The sequence below is a fragment of the Lontra canadensis genome, unplaced genomic scaffold (assembly GCF_010015895.1).
Source record: "Lontra canadensis isolate GAN:19392208 unplaced genomic scaffold, GSC_riverotter_1.0 scaffold84, whole genome shotgun sequence".
Lineage (NCBI taxonomy): Eukaryota > Metazoa > Chordata > Mammalia > Carnivora > Mustelidae > Lontra > Lontra canadensis.
In genome coordinates, this window is record NW_022631078.1 from 664256 (window position 1) to 681357 (window position 17102).

General features: G+C 55.4%; 1 protein-coding gene across 1 annotated transcript in view; it reads left to right on the forward strand.

The window, feature by feature from the left end:
- IL17REL (interleukin 17 receptor E like) overlaps window positions 1–16639 on the forward strand; it is a 22242-nt gene extending 5603 nt beyond the window's left edge. The window contains exons 3-16 of the mRNA XM_032882742.1: window positions 11460–11609; window positions 11726–11835; window positions 12071–12185; window positions 12427–12471; window positions 12712–12851; window positions 13054–13125; window positions 13203–13271; window positions 13931–14086; window positions 14175–14219; window positions 14486–14543; window positions 14737–14900; window positions 15078–15158; window positions 15374–15431; window positions 16576–16639. Of these exons, the coding sequence (XP_032738633.1) occupies window positions 11460–11609; window positions 11726–11835; window positions 12071–12185; window positions 12427–12471; window positions 12712–12851; window positions 13054–13125; window positions 13203–13271; window positions 13931–14086; window positions 14175–14219; window positions 14486–14543; window positions 14737–14900; window positions 15078–15158; window positions 15374–15431; window positions 16576–16601 (1289 nt within the window). The 3' untranslated portion in view covers window positions 16602–16639. The remainder of the gene's footprint in view (window positions 1–11459; window positions 11610–11725; window positions 11836–12070; window positions 12186–12426; window positions 12472–12711; window positions 12852–13053; window positions 13126–13202; window positions 13272–13930; window positions 14087–14174; window positions 14220–14485; window positions 14544–14736; window positions 14901–15077; window positions 15159–15373; window positions 15432–16575) is intronic.
- Window positions 16640–17102: the final 463 nt, after the last annotated feature.

The following is a 17102-nucleotide window of genomic DNA, read 5'->3' on the forward strand; positions in this document are numbered from 1 at the left end:
GGGCCGCGGAGGCGGCGGGGGGGGGCGCCGTGGGGCCGCGGAGGCGGGGGGGGGGGGGGCGCCGGTCACCCGAACCCACCCGTCGTTTCCACGTGGCTTTCAGCACCCGGGCGACGCGGGTCGACAAGCCCGAAAGCCTCCGAAGTGAGGCGACGACTCGCGGGGTTAGAAATACGGGAAAACCAGCTCAGAAAGGAAGACGGCGCTCGACGGCCCCGGAGGGAGCAGACCGAGTATTACACATCCAGGAGAAATTCAAGCAAAAAGGAGGACGCTTTTAAAAAGAAAGAAGATACGAAGAAACAGATTAAAACGATGTGTGAGTAACTGGTGAGTGTTGCGGACAGGGCCAGGACGTCCACAGCACACGTGCTGAAGGAGAAAAACCCAGGGGACAGGAAAAATACCAGGAGCTACAGTTCTCAGGAGATCAAAATTTTTTTTCTTCGTACTGGGTATTATCAGAGCAAACCAAAAGTATGGATCCCGAATACCAAACACCAAAACATATTGTGGTAAAATGACCGGGTTTCAAAGGCAAAGAGAAAAGTCTTTAGGGCAGGTAGCAAAGCGAGCGGACAACTCAGACGGTAGGAGCCTCCCCAGGCCAGGCTGCGGTGGTGGACACCATTTCCCGCGGGAGGACCCAGGCAGGGCTCCCGTGCGCAGTGGCTGACGCTCAGTCTGGGCCAGAGAATGGGCCGGGAGAACCGGGACATCTGGGACCAGAGAGCACAGACGCTCTCAAAGCCACGGTACATGAGGCGGGCGGGCTCGTCAGAGGAGCGAGCGACTCTTGATCTCGGGGTTGTGGGGTCCAGCCCTGCGCTGGGTGTAGAGATTACTTAAAAATAAAACCTTAAAAAAAAAGTATTTGGAACTGACCTAAAGAAGCTCCCATTAGCCAAGAGGATATCATTTGACCTTAAAAAAAAAAAAAAAAAAGACTTGCAGTAAGTTGCAGCCCATCTCCTGAGGATGACAGGGAACCCGCTCGTCATCCTCAAAACTGGGATCAAGCCTTGTTCCTGCGAACGCCACCTGGGAGTAAGTGTTCCAGCTCATAAGGGAAACCAAACGGTAGAAAAACCATTGTGCATCCCCCACTGGTGTGAGTGCTGGTGACAGCGAGCATCAAAGCAGGTGGAGGTCCAGACACAGCATCACAACACGTCCCCCTGCCAACCAAGGGCACTTGACACCAGCGCTGGTCCTGCCAAAGGACTAGATCCTGAGCACAATAGGGCCTCCGGGTCCTGCTGCCGATCAGCCAGAAATACAGGGTGTGAAGACGGGTGCCGAGCTGCATTCCGAGGACGCCTGGCAGGCCACGGAGCCCGATTCTGCAAGGAGGAGCAGAGGTGAGGACGGCGGCAGACCAGGTAATCCAAGTCTGGAAAATGGCAAGCCTCAAGGTTAGTGCGGAAGAGGCTCATCTGGACGATGAAACCACAAGGAATGAAAGAAGTCGTTACTGGAGAAGTCAGCCTGCTGGGTCTGTGGCGAGCAAAGGGGCTTGGACTAGCTGGGGACCCGCTGGCTGGGGATAGGGCTGTCTGCTCCATAATAATTCACAAAGCCATGTTTTTTGGGTGAGCTTTTCAGTATCTAAGTTTCATTTTTACACTAGAAAGCTTTTCAAAAGGGTTTTAGCATTTTGTATGCCTTCACTTCTTCAATATGAACTTCTGATTGTCAAGTTTACTGAGAATTTCAGGAGGCATTTCCCAACGCAGGTCTTGTTTTAAGATTACTTATTTTGGGGGGAGAGAGAGGGCATGTGCGAGCATGGGAGGGGGCGCAGAGGAAGAGAATGCCAGGCAGACTCCCAGCTGAGGGCAGAGCCCATCATGGGGCTTGATCCCAGGACCCTGAGGTCTGGACCGGAGCTGAAATCGAGAGTCAGACGCTCAAGTGACTGAGCCCCCAGATGCCCCCCGTTTAAAAAAAAAAGGATTTACTTATTTATTTTGGAGAGAGCCAATGTGTGTATTTTTTAATATCACCAAGCAATTAACTCAGTTCTAAGTTACCTAGATGACCAGTTTAGCCTCCTAGTGCACAGATTACGGGTTTTGTCCCACAAGACTGCCCCCCAACTTCCAACACCGGCAACAAGTCTGGGGTGTCCCCTCTGCCTCTGACCAACTGGCTATGAGTCAGAGGCTCCCACGACCCCGCCCTCAGTCCACTTTCTTTGCTCGATGGGCTCACAGAACTCAGAGCATCATTTTACTTGCTAGGTAACCAGTTTTTTATAAAACGATATAATTTAAGAAAAACCAGGTAGAAGGGACGCAGGAGGGCACAGAGACCCCCATGCCTCCTGGGGCTGCCACTCTCCCAGCTCCATGTCCTCACAAACCCGAAAGTGCTCCAAACCCTGTCCTTTAGAGTTTTTATGGAGGCTTATATGGAAGGTTTTACATAGGCACGACTGATAAATTTGCCAGCCACTGGTGGTTGACAAGACCTCCGGAACCTCTCTCCTCAGCAGAGGTCATCATGTGGTTGATTTCCCTGGCAACCAGCCCCCACCCTTGGGGCTTTCCAAAACTTACCTCGTTAAGATGAACTTAGTTGCGGTTGAACGTGGTTTGTTATGAACAACAAAAGACGCCCTCCCGGCTCTTAGCTTTCAGAAAATTCCAAGGGTTTTAGGATTCTTGCACCAGATAATGGGCACAGAGAATATTTCTTATATAAGTTACAATATCACACATTTTGATCTGACTGGCATTGACTACAGCCATTGACTTGAGACAGAAATGACCTCAGAGTTGAGTGTTCCAACCATGAACATGGTATGCCTTTCCAACGATGTAGGTCTTCCTCAAAGCTTGTACTACGTTCTTCAGAGGCTGAAGGATAGTGTGAAAGGTTTCTTTATTTTATTATATTTTCTGATTGGTTTTGCTGGTGTATAGCAGCTGCTTTTGTATATTGATCTTGTACCCAACACATTTGTTAAAAATTCTTTGTTATTTCTGATAGATTTCCCATTGAGTCTCTTAAGATTTTGTATATAGATAATCACGTATTCTGTAAATGATGACAGTTTATAAACCTGTGTGTGTTTCTGGTCTTACAGACCTGGCTCCAGTCACCAGGACAATGTGGAATGGGGAGCCTTATTTTAGTTCTGGTATTCACGGGATTGACTCCCAAGGCTCACCTGACGTTATCAGGCTAATGAGGCCTTTGAAGAAGATGACTTCTATCTAGACAAGGAGGTGCCTTTCTTTTCCCAGTTTTTTAAACATTCTTTATCATGAATAGGAAGTGAACCTTATGAAAACTGTATGCATCTGTGAAAATAATCATGCAGTTTTCCTCCTTTAATCTTTCAATGAGATAAATTGTACTGATAGATGTTCTAACTTTGACCACACGTGGAGTCTGGAAACAAATTCCATCCAGTCATGTTTAATATATTATTAAACCAAATTGCTACAGTTTTATGTAGGTTTTACAACTATATTCATACGGGAGACTGGCCTACACTTCACTTTTTTTCATGAGCCTTTGCAAAGCTAGCCAGCAGTCCTGTCTGTTCTCTTTCCCTTCCTCGGGGTCATCTTGGCCATTTTACTTCGTTCACATTTCTGAATGTCTCTGCTGTATTTTCCATCTCTTTGTCCCCCTGCGGCCTTCGGGGTCATTTGCTGGGACCTTCTGCTTCACTAATTCTCTCTTTGGTGAGGTCCAGGCTGTTCTGGAAGCCACTTGTTCCATTTTTAATTTCTGTTTCTGTGGGTTTCGTTTCTAGAAACTCTTTTTTTTGCGAATGTGCTTGGTCCGTCTTTGTAGTTTCTGTTTCCCACCACGCATACTTCCGAGCTTGTCCTAGGGTGGCTGGTCTACAGTCACATCTCGTGCGCCTGTCCGCGGAAGACTCCATGGGGCTCTCATTTCTGCCAGGTTTCCCTCTCGGTGCTTTGTTTTCTGGCATATCTGTTCATCTTTAAATATGCCTGCTCAGTGCCCTCAAGAAATGACTTGTGAGGTTCCCCAGGGCCTAGGATGATGGAGGTTCCCCTGGATCAGATTCCCCCTTGTTTCCGAGTGGTACCCAGAGATGATGTATGACTGTCAGGACCATTTCCCTTTAAAAAGCAGATTGAGGTCCCTTGGCCCTTCCTAGAGATGTGAACCAGGGCTGGACACCAGCACCCAGACCCACTGAAGGCCGTGGGAAGCTCTCTGTTCCTCCCTGCACTCAGAGTGGCCACACCACAGGGCCCAGGGTTGGGGGGCTCCCCATTGGCCCCCAACCCAGGGTGATAGTGGGACAGCTCCATGATGTTGCCAGCAGACGTGGCTTCCTGTGCGTCCCTCTGCCGTTTCTCAGGCTTTGACCTGATGATGCTGATTCTTTCAGCAGCTTTCCCAAATTTTCTTGAAACCTTTTCTATGCCTGACTTTCCTCCAGCATTGTTAGCTGTTTTCAGCTAGAGAGTTGGCCTGGACAGCCTAGTCTGGCATATTATGGGAAACGAAACCCCCAGCTTGTTTTTGAACACAGAGAACTCTTTCTTTTTCCTCCTTTTCTTTTGTCAGGAGGAATTTAAATTCACCACCACATTTCGCCAACCCCTGAGTTCACTGTTCCCTTTTGGAACCCTCTTCTTCTTTCGAGTTCCTGTTTCTCCTCTTCAGAGTACATCTGTTAGGCCTTCATAAAGTACGGCTCTGCGGCAGCTTTTCAAGTCTTTGAAAAGATCGAATATATTTACTTCTCCCGCAGGGAGACTCCCACGAGGCTTCATAACAAATTTTGGGTTCACAGTGATTTCCATGGAGGGACAACAACTTGTTTGCCCCGTTTTGCACCACAGATAACGTGGCATGCTTGTATCTCTTCTCTCTCCTCTCCTCTCCTCTCCTCTGTATACTCCCCGTTTTGTCAGCTAGTCTGGAATAGGAGCGGTTCTCACGCATTTATTCTACAACAGGCATCTTCCCTCTCTGCAGTCACTACGCTCTGTGCTCCCCATGAGCCCTTCTCTGCCATGGCTCTACTTTTTTTTTTTTTTAAATTCTGGTTTTTGTCCTTTTCTTGGTTGGCTGGAGTAGATCTGCTTCCCCCCACCCTCAGAAAAGGTCAAGAGATGTGGGTTTCTCATTCCTTGCAGAGAGAAGACATTTTCACACACATGAGGCACCCATGGGTGGGAAGAGGGCTCTGCCTTCCCTTGGGAATGCCGCGTAAGGCTCTCCGGTGCTCCCCGGGGCAAGGGAACCCCAGGCTGGGGACAGAACTCTCCCCGCCCAGCCCACATCACCTGGCTGGCCACTCGGCTTCACCATGGAGTCTGCGGACAGCTGGCGGGCTGGCCGCCGCCTCTGGCTCAGAGGAGTCCATCAGACCCCACCACTGCTTGCATCATCTCCAAGACATTGGGGGCCAAGGACACACAGGGCAGGGGCCATGCCAGGTGCAGACAATTGCTTGGAACTTAGACTGGTGCGGGAGGAGTGATCACGGACACTGCTCAGAACCGCCCACTCGTGGGGATCAGGAAAGGCAGCTCAACTCTTCCTTCTTTGTTTAACATCCATCAGTTTGGGAGAAGGAGGTGGCGGGAGCCTGCGACCTCCTTGCCCGTCCTGGTCTGACCCCTCAGGACATGATGAGGAGAAGCCTGTGGGGTATGAAGACAGCTGTGCTCTGTGTGCCTAAGGCTTTAAAAAAATTGTTTTTATTATTTTTCCCACTTATGATCTTCTATAAACTTAAACCAAGTCGGGAGAAACCCCCTCTTATGGGGCCAAGCTCAGTATGACATCTCACCTGTTCTGGGGAGGAGTTTAGAAACTCACTGCCTTCTTACACACATAGATGGGCAGGAAGGAGGGAATTACCTTTATAGCATAATTTTTTAAAGATTTATTTTACTGGGGTGCCTGGGTGGCACCATCAGTTAAATATCTGCCTTCAGCTCAGGTCATGATCCCAGGGTCCTGGGATTGAGTCCTGTATTGGGTTCCCTGTTTGGGGGGCAGAGTGGGGGTGGTGGGCGGGAAACCTGCTTCTCCCTCACTTCCCTGCTTGTGTTCTCTCTCACTCTTCCTCTCTCTCAAATAAAAAAATAAATAAATAAATTTTTTTTTTTTAAAAGATTTATTTTATCTATTTGGGAGAGAGAAAGCATGAGCAGGGGCGCAGAGGGGCAGAGGAAGAGGGAGAACCTCAGGCAGAGACCATGAGGAGCCTGATGTGGGGCTCGACTCCAGGATCTTGAGATCCTGGCCTGAGCCGAAGGCAGACAGACGCTAAATGACTGTTTAGCACCTCAGAGTGCATTAGATTTTTATAGAGACAACTATGTCATCTGCGAATGAAGACGGCTTTACTTCTTTCCAAACTGAAAAGGAAGTTTATTTTCTTGCCTTATTGCACTGACTACAATCTCTAATGCAACACTGAACAGAAGTGAGCAGAGCGGTGCTGCTGGTCTCCTTCCTGATCTTAAGGGAAAACGGTCCTTTCACTGGCAAACACGGCAGTAACCATAGGTTCCCCATAGATGGCCTTTAACAGGTTGAGAACGTTCTTTACATTCCTTGTTTGCTGAGGTTTTTTTTAGGAATAGATATTGGATTTTGTAAAATAATTTTGCTGTTGAAATGATCGTATGTGTTTTTCAAAATTTGTTAACATAGTTAATTGTAGTGATTCTTCCTTTCCTTTCCTTTTTTTTTTTTTTTTTTTTTGGTAGGCAGCAAAGCAAAGTTTATTGCATGATAACACAAAGCTCCCGAAGAAGGAGGGGCCCCGAGAGGCCTGCCCTATAGTGATGGATTTTCCAACATCAAATCCGTCTTGTATTGCAAGGGTGAACTGCACTTGGTAATCATGTGTTATCTTTTTCCATGTTGTTGGATTCCCTTGACTGAAATTTTGTTTAGAGGTTCTACTCTGTGGCCATGAGCTTTCTGCAGTTTTCTCTTTTTGTAGTGTTTTTGTCAGGTTTTGATATCAGAGAATGGGTTCCACACTATTCCTGCTGCATCGGTTTTCTGGAAGGATCCGTGTAGAACTGGTAGTATTTCTTTCTTAAACATATGCTTTCATTGACTTTCTCTACTGTTCTTCTGTCTCCTATTTCATTGGTTTCCACTATGATCTTATTTTATTTCTTCTGATTACTTCAGGTTTCGTTACTCTTTCTTCTCGGTTTGAGATATAGTTGATGTGTAATTTAGCACTAGTTTAAGGGCGTGCATTTACTCTAGTTTCTTAAGGTGGAAGCTGATGTCACTAATGTGAGATTTTTTTTTTCTAATTTGGAATTAAGTGCTACAAATCCCCCCCAATAATGTTTTGGCAGCATCCAAATATTTTTATATGTTGTGTTTTCATTTTCATTCTGTTCAAAATAATTTCTAATTTCCCTTTTCATATCTTCTTTGGCCGAAAGTTATTTAAAAGTGTATTGTTCAGTTTCCAAATATTGGGAGGTTTTCCAGAAATATTTTATTTTAGTTTTTTAGAGACTTATTTATGTATTTTAGAGGAAGAGAGAGCGAGAGAGAACGAGTGGGAGGGGCAGAGGGAGAGAGATCCACACTAAGATCACAACCTGAGCTGAAACCAATAGTGAGATGCTCAGCTGACTGAGCCCCCCAGGCGCCCCCAGAACTATGTTATTAATGACTGATTTAATTCCATTTTGATCAGAGAAGATAGTTTGTTTGATCTGAATTCTTTTCAATGTACTGAGACTATTTTATGGACCACACAGTCTATCTAGATCAACATTCCGTGTGCACTGGAACCACATGCAGACCCCACCAATGTTGGGCGGGTGCCGTAAATGCCGGGGAAGCTGAGTGGGTTGGTTATGTCATACGAGGCCACCATATTCCTTCCGGTTTTCTGCCCACTTGTTAGGTCAAGTGTAGAAGGAAGACTGTTGAAACCCAACTAAGACTGTGGGCTTGTCTGTTCGACCTTGTCGTTTAACCTGTTTTGTCTCCCTGTGAAACTCTGACATTAAGTGCATCGTATCATTTGTGACTGCTGTGTCCTCCCAAGGAATTGCTCCCTCTGTCGCTCTGAAAGGAGTGTCCTTCTCTCTTGTAATATTCTTTGCCAGGAAAGCCATGCCGTCTGGTCACAACCCGTCTATCTTTCTTTCGATCAGCTCTGGCAGCCTGTGTCTTCGCGCTGGTGTCCTCCTCCGTGAAGTGCATCTCTTACAACAGCCTGCCTTGGTCTGGGTTGGGCTTGCAGCCTGAACGTCTTTGCCTGACTACGGCATCAAACATTTGCAAAGAGTGTGACTACAGAGGCGGTCAAGGCCAGGGGGACCGCGTTCCTGTTCCCTTGTTCCTTATCATCTTTGTTCGCTTTTTCTTCTTCTGCCGTCTTTCGGGTTAATTATGTCTGTGTGTGTGTGTGGTTTCATTTTTTCTCCTCAGTTGACTTAATAGTTCAAACTCTTTGGTCATTTTGGTGTTTTTTTGCTTTCTGTTTGGTTTTCGGTGTTTCTAACGTACATCTTTACGCATTGTACTCTACCTTCAGGACTCGGTGCCTCACGGCACAAACAGCCGTGGCTGCAGTAGGGCAGCCCCACCTTGGCCATCCATCTGGTGTGTCAGATTTACTGATTTACTTGGGCGGGGGAGACGAGTGGGGGCAGGGCCAGAGGGAGCATCCCGAGCAGATTCCCCGCTGAGTGTGGAGCCTGATGCAGGGGTCAATCCTGTGACCCCAAGACCCGGAGATCATGATCTGAGTGGAAACTGGGAGTTGGAGGCTTAACCGGCTGTGTCCCCAGGTGCCCCTCCCCCCACACCAGGTGTTTGTGGGGTTGTGGTCACATGTTTCCCTTTCCCGCGTGTTCTAGACTCCCAGTGCATTACTATTATTATTCCGTGTAAACAGTCAATCCTCCTTTAAATGGACTTAAATAATGAAGAAATAGATCGTGTATCTACATGGTTATCATTTCTGGTGCTCCATTTGGTACCATTTTCCTATTTTCCTTCCTACCCAAGGGTCTGTCTAACTTTTTTTGGTGGTGGGTCTTCTGATGAGGAGTCCTCTCGGCTTCTGTGTGCTCCAGGAGTCTTTATGCACGCTTCGTCCGCAGACAGCTCCTGTGGGCAGGCCGGCCTGCAGCATTCTGGGGCCTCTTCTGCCCTCTCCCACAAGACACCCGCCGTTGTCCTGTCCTTTGTTCCTTCTACATAACATGTCTTTTTCCTCTGGTGGCTTCTGCGTTTTCCATCCGTCACTGGCTTCCAGCAAATGGATCCTGGTGCGTCTCGTAATTTCTCCGTCTTCCGTACGCTCAGCTCTCACCAGCTTCTTGGACCTGTGACTTCAGAGTTTTCAACAAGTCGGGGAGATACCGATGTTTTTCCTCATTCCCTGCATCCCTCTGGGGACTCTCTGCGCGCACTCGGTCCCTGGAGACGTCCTGCCAACGCGCCTCTTGTCATCCCATCGTCACCAGTATCTCTTTCCATTTTCTTTTGGGTGGTTTCAGTTGCTCCGTTGAGTTCCCCAATCTCCTTCTTCTAAATATCCAATCTGTTATTAATCCTATCTGATGTGTTTTTCATCTCGGACATTATATTTTTTCTGGAAGGTGGACCTGAGCTCGAGCTCCCTATCTAGTCTCCCACGTCTATGCACACCAGTCGGGACATTCGGAAACAGCGGCAGTCATTGCTTTGACGTCCTTGAGCTGGTTCTGGAACCTGAATCAGTCTTAGTGAATTGATTCTCCTCCTCATTATGGGTCGTATTTTCCTGATTCTTTGCATGGCTTGTAATTTTGAATTGTTAATTTTACCCTATTGTGTGCTGGACATAATGATTTACTCCTACAAATATCGTTGAGGCTCTCCTGAAAGACAGTTAAATTTCATGGCATTCAGTCTGAGGCTAATTACCCCCCACCAAGGCAAGACTCCTGCAAATGTGGGGCATACCCAGGGCCAGACCGCCCACAGGACTATCCCCAGCCCCGGGAGCGCAGGACGCGGTTCCCTCAGATCCTCTGGGCGGGTTCCTGCCTGCCCCGGCAGTTCCCCTCACGGGCGTGCGGACTTGTGCCCCGCAGGTGAACCTTCTCCCGCCTTCTTGTGCAGCCTTCTCTCCTGTCTCATGCTCTGTCCCGCAAACGTGGGCACTCGGGTCTGCCCAGGCTCTCTGCCCTTCTCCTTGACTCAGGGAGGGAACCACTTGGGCCCCTGCCTCCCCCACAGCCCAGTGTCACCTCAAGGACATCCCCGTCCTCCCTTTCCTCCTGCCGCGTCCTGAAACCCCTCTTCACGTCCTCTGTCTGGCTTTCTAGGCTGTGTCCTACAGGAGAGTCAGCCGGATCCCATGACTCCGCCTGGGCCGCAGTGGGGTCCACAGAGCTGGATTTCCTTTCCAAGAATATATTCGGGTCTTGTAACTCCTCACGTCCCGTGAGTCTCTCTCTGAAGCCATCGGAGTGAGCTCCACCCAGGGACGCGCTCCTTGCCATGTGCGTCCAGGCCCGGTGGGCAGGGCCACTGCATCCGGCAAAGACCTGGCTTTGGGGCACCCCGCCTTCTCCGTAGCCCACCTGCTCACAGGTCGCCAGAACAGGTCCCGGGGCAGAGACAGCCCGTGGCTGCAGGCTCCGGACAGACGGACTCTGCGCCTTCAGGGCCACGCCTCGGTCCCGGGCTGGGGCCTCTGGGGCGCCCCCTTCCTCCTCAGCCTCCCCGCAGAGGGGTCTTCCTCCGCTTCCCCTTCACTCACGGTGCAGTTCGGCGTGGTCTGACGGGTCCCCCCTCCTGTGCTGCCTGCCCGTCCCCCAGAGCTCCAGCCCCAACAGGTCCCCCTGGGAGCTCTGGGCGTCGCAGCTCCTAACCAGGACACGCGGGCCCACCTTGGGGTTACTTCCTTCCACCGTCCCGACACAGGGCCTGAACCCCATCTCTCCTGCCTGCAGACCACCCGCGCCCTTGGGTGCAGGAGGGCACCTGGGCTGCCAACTCGGAGGGCCACGGGCCTCCCCAGGGCTCCACGGCAATAACCCCTCTATCTTCCAAGTCCCCGGCTGCCAGCCAGGCCAAGTGAACGCCACCGCTCGGCGCAGCCCCCATGCCTGGAAGCGAGACCCCTGATCTGGGCTCCGACGACCTTGGGGTCATGACCCAGGTGCCCCACAGGACTTTAAAGAGAGGCCATGGGGCTTGCCAGCTTATCAGAAGGCGCCCGTGCTGGGCAGGTGGGGTCTGCTCCCCAGACTGGCCCCACTCCTGATGCCCGACAGACAGCTGGCTCCAGGCCGGGTCCTCTGTTCACTGGGGGCCATTCCCTTATTGCACTGGAGCAAGACAGCAAGGACCCCTCCCCAGACGTGCCGTCCCGGAGCGCCCTCCTCTGGCTGGGCCACCCACAAAGCCTTACCCAGGCCCTGGGGAGCCCCGCGGGGCACTCACCAGCCTTCTCTCCTCCCCAGGGAACATTTTTAACAGCTTCTGCCGGCCACCCCCCTCATCCGTGTCCCCATCGGTCCTGGAGGCCCTGACACTCTCCACTGCCATGAAGTGTGCCCCCAGTGACGGCTGTTCCCTGCTCCTGAGCGTGCGGGCGACCCTCGTGCTGCATGGTGAGAGGCAGTCTGGGGCCAGGGACCCCACTACCGGTACTTCACAGAGAGGAGGGGAGAAAAGAAGATTCCCTGCCTTGGTCTGACCCGCCTGCCCGGCCCCTCCCTCCACGCAGAGAGCCTGCGGGGCCTGGAGGCCTGCTCCATGAATCTGGACACCCAGGAGACTCAGTGTCAGAGCGTGCGGGTCTCCAGAGCCTCCCGCCACCGGCAGGTGGGGTGGCAGGTGAGGCCGGGACCTGACCCAGACCTACTGGCCCCACCCTAAGCTTTTGCCAGACAGGAGCAGCTGTCCCCTGGCTGCTCCTGGCTGCCCTCCCTTCTGGACTCCTGCTCCACCCAAGGCCCAAGGACTGGGGACCATTCTCCTGAGTTCCAGCTGTGCGAGGTGGAGCTGGCCAGGCCAGGGATGGGGCACTAGGGACCCCAGGCCCACCTGGCTCACACCTGTGCGTGCCCAGCTGCAGGTGCATTTTGATTGCTTCGAAGTGAGCGTGGCTCAGAGCCTCTACGTCACCCTGAGGACCGTCCCCCACTTCTGCGGGGTCCAGCTAGACCAGCAGTACCATGTGGAAGGTGGGAGCCCGTGGGGCTGGCCCGGGTACAGCTGCCACTGGCTTCTGGGGACAACTTGGGTGGGCCATCTGGGGCAGGGTCAGGGCCCCATGCCAGAGGGCTCGCAGCAAGCCCCTCTCACTTCATCCGGGGTCACGGGCTCCCTGGGAGAAGAGAGACTTCTGTAAGCACGTGGGCAGAGGCTCGGGTACAGCTGCTGGGAACAGGAGGCCTGGGCCCACCATTGCTGTGCCATTTGCAGACTGCAGAGACGAGGACGTGGGGAGGAACGTGCCTGTTTGCTTTGGTGAGGCCCCTTTCCCAGGGCGGACCGCCGCCCCGCAGACCCTGGGGAGGCCCCTGCAAGCCCTTCCAGGGCTGTCTCCCGCCTGCCCCATTGGGAAGTCATGATGGGTTCTCAGGTGGGCGACTCCCACATGCCTGGATCTAGCAAGGGTCCATCTCCTGGAGCCTCTCAGGACAGGTGGAGACCTTTGTCCAGTGACCGCTAGTCCCATCATGGCCCCCAACTGCCACCGTTTTACAGCTGGGAAGTTCTCCTACTGGGCGGACCGCAGCCGGAAGGTCATTCTGATCCAGGTGCCTGAGGCCCCCGGGGCCCCCGACTACTACGTGCGGCTCTGCCTGAAGTGGTTCACCTGCTACGATGTGGGTGTCCCCGTGCGGGTGAGCCCAGGCCCACAGCCCTGGAAAGGCCTCTGGCCCAGGCCACACCCCCACCCAAGTCCAGCCCAAGGACCTATCCTTGCGTCCCCCCTCCCACCCCGCCCCAGGCCCGCCTCCTTCCCACTACCCCCACCCCAGGCCTTCCCAGCCTCGCCCAGTCCCAGCTACTGGGGCCAACCCTCAAGCCCTCCACTCCACACAGGTGACAGTGAACCAGATGTCCCGCACCGTCTCTCTGCCCTACAGCCAGGAGCTGCCATGCCTGTGCCTCGAGGTCAGTGAGAGTGTGGCCTTCACTGCCTGGAGGAGACGGAGGGGCTGGGACTGAGCTGACCCCAGCCCCTCCCGCAGGGCTGGTTTGCGACCCCTGATGCCGTGCGGATGCAGGCCTGTCCCTTCGAAGATGGCAAGTGCCTTACGGTGTGAAGCAGGGGGTGGTGGGAGACGAGGCAGCGTGGGAAGAGGGCAGGTCGGGGGCTGCCCAGCTTGGTGGGGGTTGCGGCTTGCTTCAGCCTGGAGGGGGACACAGTGGGAATGAAGCGTGTGGACAGGCCCGTCCCCCCTCTTGAGCCTGCCGTGGATGGCACGTAGCCAAAGGTGAGTCCCGGCTGGCCTTTTCTGGGAGCAGAATCTGTGCGTAGGGGCGCCTGGGTGGCTCAGTGGGTTGAGCCGCTGCCTTCGGCTCGGGTCATGATCTCGGGGTCCTCGGATCGAGTCCCGCAGCGGGCTCTCTGCTCAGTGGGGAGCCTGCTCCCCCCCCCTGCCTGCCTCTCTGCCTACTTGTGATCTCTCTCTATCAAATAAATAAATAAAATCTTAAAAAAAAAAAAAGAATCTGTGCGTGGACACGTGTGTGCAAAAGGGAGTGGACGCCCGGGACACACGGACACCCGCGCCCCGGCCTGGCTCACGCGGAGGAAGCGGGGCTTCTGAGAGGGGCTGACGGGGGCGTGGGCGCAGAGGAGGGGTGCCCGCTCTGCGCTCTGCCCGGGGATGCCCCGCACAGGCCTTGGGACACACACGTGGGTTGGGGCTCCGCTGACTCGAGTCCTTGGGGGAGGGTCCCTGCAGAGACGGAGACCCTGTGGGATGCTATCCGCTACCACCCAGGGGACCGGGCACTGAGCTGGGAGCCTGCATGTCCCGTGAGTGGCCACGTGAGCCTGTGCTGGCGCCCGGGGCCAGGGGCCCTCTGCCACAACCTGGAGCACTCGGTCCGGCCGGCGCATGGCAGGGTGAGTACCCCCCCCACCCCGGCGGGGATGGGGGTGGGCGCAGAGGGCGGGGCCTGACCTGAGCGCCGCCCCCCGCCCTCCCCCGCAGGTGCAGTACCCGTCGGTGGACGCACAGCCCCGGCTCTGCCTGAAGGTGAGTGCACCAGGTCGCCCTGGGCACTGTCAGCACTTAGGGGGATGTAGCAAGGAGAGGTGGAGGGATCCCCGGCATTGGGGCTGGGGCATGCAGCCACACATGCTCCTGGACCCTGCCCAGCCTCCCGGGGACCCCTCTGAGCCCCATCCTGGTCTGACGCTGGAGCTAAGGGATTCTGGGGGAAGGAGGCCCAGTGGGTCCCAGCCCCCCGCCAGCCCCGCGCACACTGCGGGGACCTCAGGCCTCTCAAGTCCTCTCTGCAGTTCTCCACCAGCCGTGGCTCCTGGGTACGATGCCCTTTCCAAGAGGGACACTTCCAAGGTGAGCTCTCCAAGGGGCCGCAGGGCAGGGAGGCTGGCCTGGGGCCTTTGCTGTGTGGACACAGCAAATACCACTTTCTTCTGGGTTCCTCGGATGCCTCTGGGTCAGGCAAGTGGGATGACAGGGAGCTGGGTCCGTGGGAGGGAGGAGCGGAACTGGGGGGGTGCTGGGCCTCAACCCTCCGCCCCCACAGCCTGGAAGATGACCGTCCGGCCAGCCGCCTCTCAGGGCCACCTCCGGGTCACCTTCTTCTCGCCCAGTGCCGCCCATTTCCAGGTGCACCTGTGTCACCAAAGGAAGAAGTGGCCGCCTGCCTGCCGCCCAGGGCCCCGGACCACGACCCTTGCCCCAGCCTCAGTGAGCCGGGTGTGCAGGGGGTGGGCTCCTTCCTGGGGAAGGTGGCTGATCCGTTTCCTGTCTGCAAGGCCCTGAGTCAGCCCCTGGAGGCCACCCGGTGTGGAGGGGTGCTGGGCACTCCGCTCCGTGACACAGTCTTCCCCGCCACTGCCTGTGACTGACCTCTCTCCCACCCAGAGTGACTTCGTGACTGACCTTGCGGTGGCCTTTGTGGACATTCCCAGGGAAGAGGCTTGTGTCCCCAACACCTGCATCCAGGTGGGCGGAGTTGCCCCCCCAGTCCCCACTCACGTCCTGCAGTCCTAGCCCTGCTTCCCTGGCATCATGGCATCACAGAGCGGGGGACTCCACCATCCAGAGCTCCTCGGGGGGCTTGTCAGCCCAGCAGCCTCCCCGGGCCGGGGCCCTGGGGGCTGCAGTCAGGGTGCGGGAGAGGCCGAAGGCCATGCTGACTGAGCTGCCCCGCCCCCCAGGGCTGGAGGACTGACGTGACTTTCTCCGCCCCCCACCAGCTGTGTGACCTGCATTGCAGTGAGTTTCCCCTCAAGGGTCTCGGGCCCCAGGGCTGCGGGAGGCCGAGGGCTGGACCCCAGCCTCAGCTCTGGGCCCAGTCCCTGTCTCGCCCCTTCAGGGTGGTGGTGGTGAGCCCTGTACAGGACACTGGGCTTTGGTGGGGGACAGAGGGGCCACCTGCTTGGAAGTCAGGCCAGACTCCAACCCAGGCCAAGGCAGACCGACCCAGACCCACCCCTGACTTGGGGGGGCAAGGCCCACCCCCCTGCCATGAAGTCACCCTGGGTGTCCGTCACCCCCGACTAGGGCTCTGGTTCCAGCTATCCAGGAACTTACGATGTCCCTCAGCCTACCTTCTCTCGCCAAGCCCCTTCGGCCCAGACTCCTGGGACCTCGGGCTTCACAGGAGACAAAGCGAAGCATGGGGGTCCTGGGTGTGGCCCAGGAGAGTGGCCTATGCCTGGGGGTCCCGAGAAGGGCGACGGGATATAAGTGGGGAGCAGACATGGTCACATGCACATGCTAGAGCCCTCTGGCTGCTGAGGGGAGAGTGGACTGTGGGGGTCTCAGGGGCATGAGGGGGATGGGAGAGGGTGGGGCAAGCACCCACCCAACGCCCCCAGCCTGCCCAGGTCTCCAGGCTCTAGGGCTGCCCCAATCCTGCCCTCTGCCCCACCGGAAATGCCCTAGAGCCTGGGGAGCGCCTCTTAGACCTCCCCCAGAGGAGATTACCAGCCAAGTCTGGGTCCCAATTCCCCAGCAAAGGTCCCCTGTAGCAAATCACAGGCGGAGGGGTGATGGTCATCCCTGGGGCCTGTGTCTGGACTAGGGCTCCCCCACCCAGCAGCCAGATGACCTGAGAGCCGGCCCCAGCCAAGGCCAGAGCCTCCCTGCCGCGCTGGGCGGGTCCCATAATCCCAGGGACAGGCCCGAGAGCGGAGGGGTGGGTCCGTCTCAAGTGGGAGTGCATCCTGCTTTTGGGGTCCCTGAAGATGGGCCGTTGGCCTGCTGCCACGCGCAGACTCTCTGGGATGGAGAGCATTTGGGGCCTGTGGTTCCCTCTCTTTCCCCCTGCCACAGGGGCGGTGACTGCAGGGGGGTGTGCCCTGGACAAGGTTGGTATCGGTTCACTGAGCCGGCACCCCCGTTCCTCTCCTTCCAGCCACCACCCAGGGGACAGCAGACTGAGGCCACGAGCCTCATCAGGCGCCAGCCCGTGCCCCGGCTGCATACGGGGGCTCGGCGGAGGCCGGCCCCCACCTGAGCTCCCAGGCCTCTGGCAGAGAAAGCCAGGTGGCAGGACTTGGAGGTGGCTCACGAGAGCGCAGGCTGTGGCGCCAGCCACCTTCTGGGTCCCCAGAGGCCCGCAGCTCCCTGGGGGCCCTCGGGCCAGGCCCTGGGCTTCGGGTCGGTTGAGGGACTTGCAGCCCCTTCCTGAAGCTCCTTGCTGAAGGCCTGCGGAACGGCTGGGTGGGCCGCCCTCTTCGCAGACGGCCTGGCCTCTGACTGCCCTGCCCTGCTCGGTGCGGCCTCCCTCGGGATCGCCCGTGGCCGTGGCCGCCGCCCCTGGCCTGAGGACCAGGGCCTGGCAGCGGCCTGATGGCTGCCAGAGCTTTCCCAGGGCTCTGGAGAGCTGAGTGGGAGCCCGCATGCCCCACAGCTCCGCTGGCCCGGGACCAGCTTCAGCTC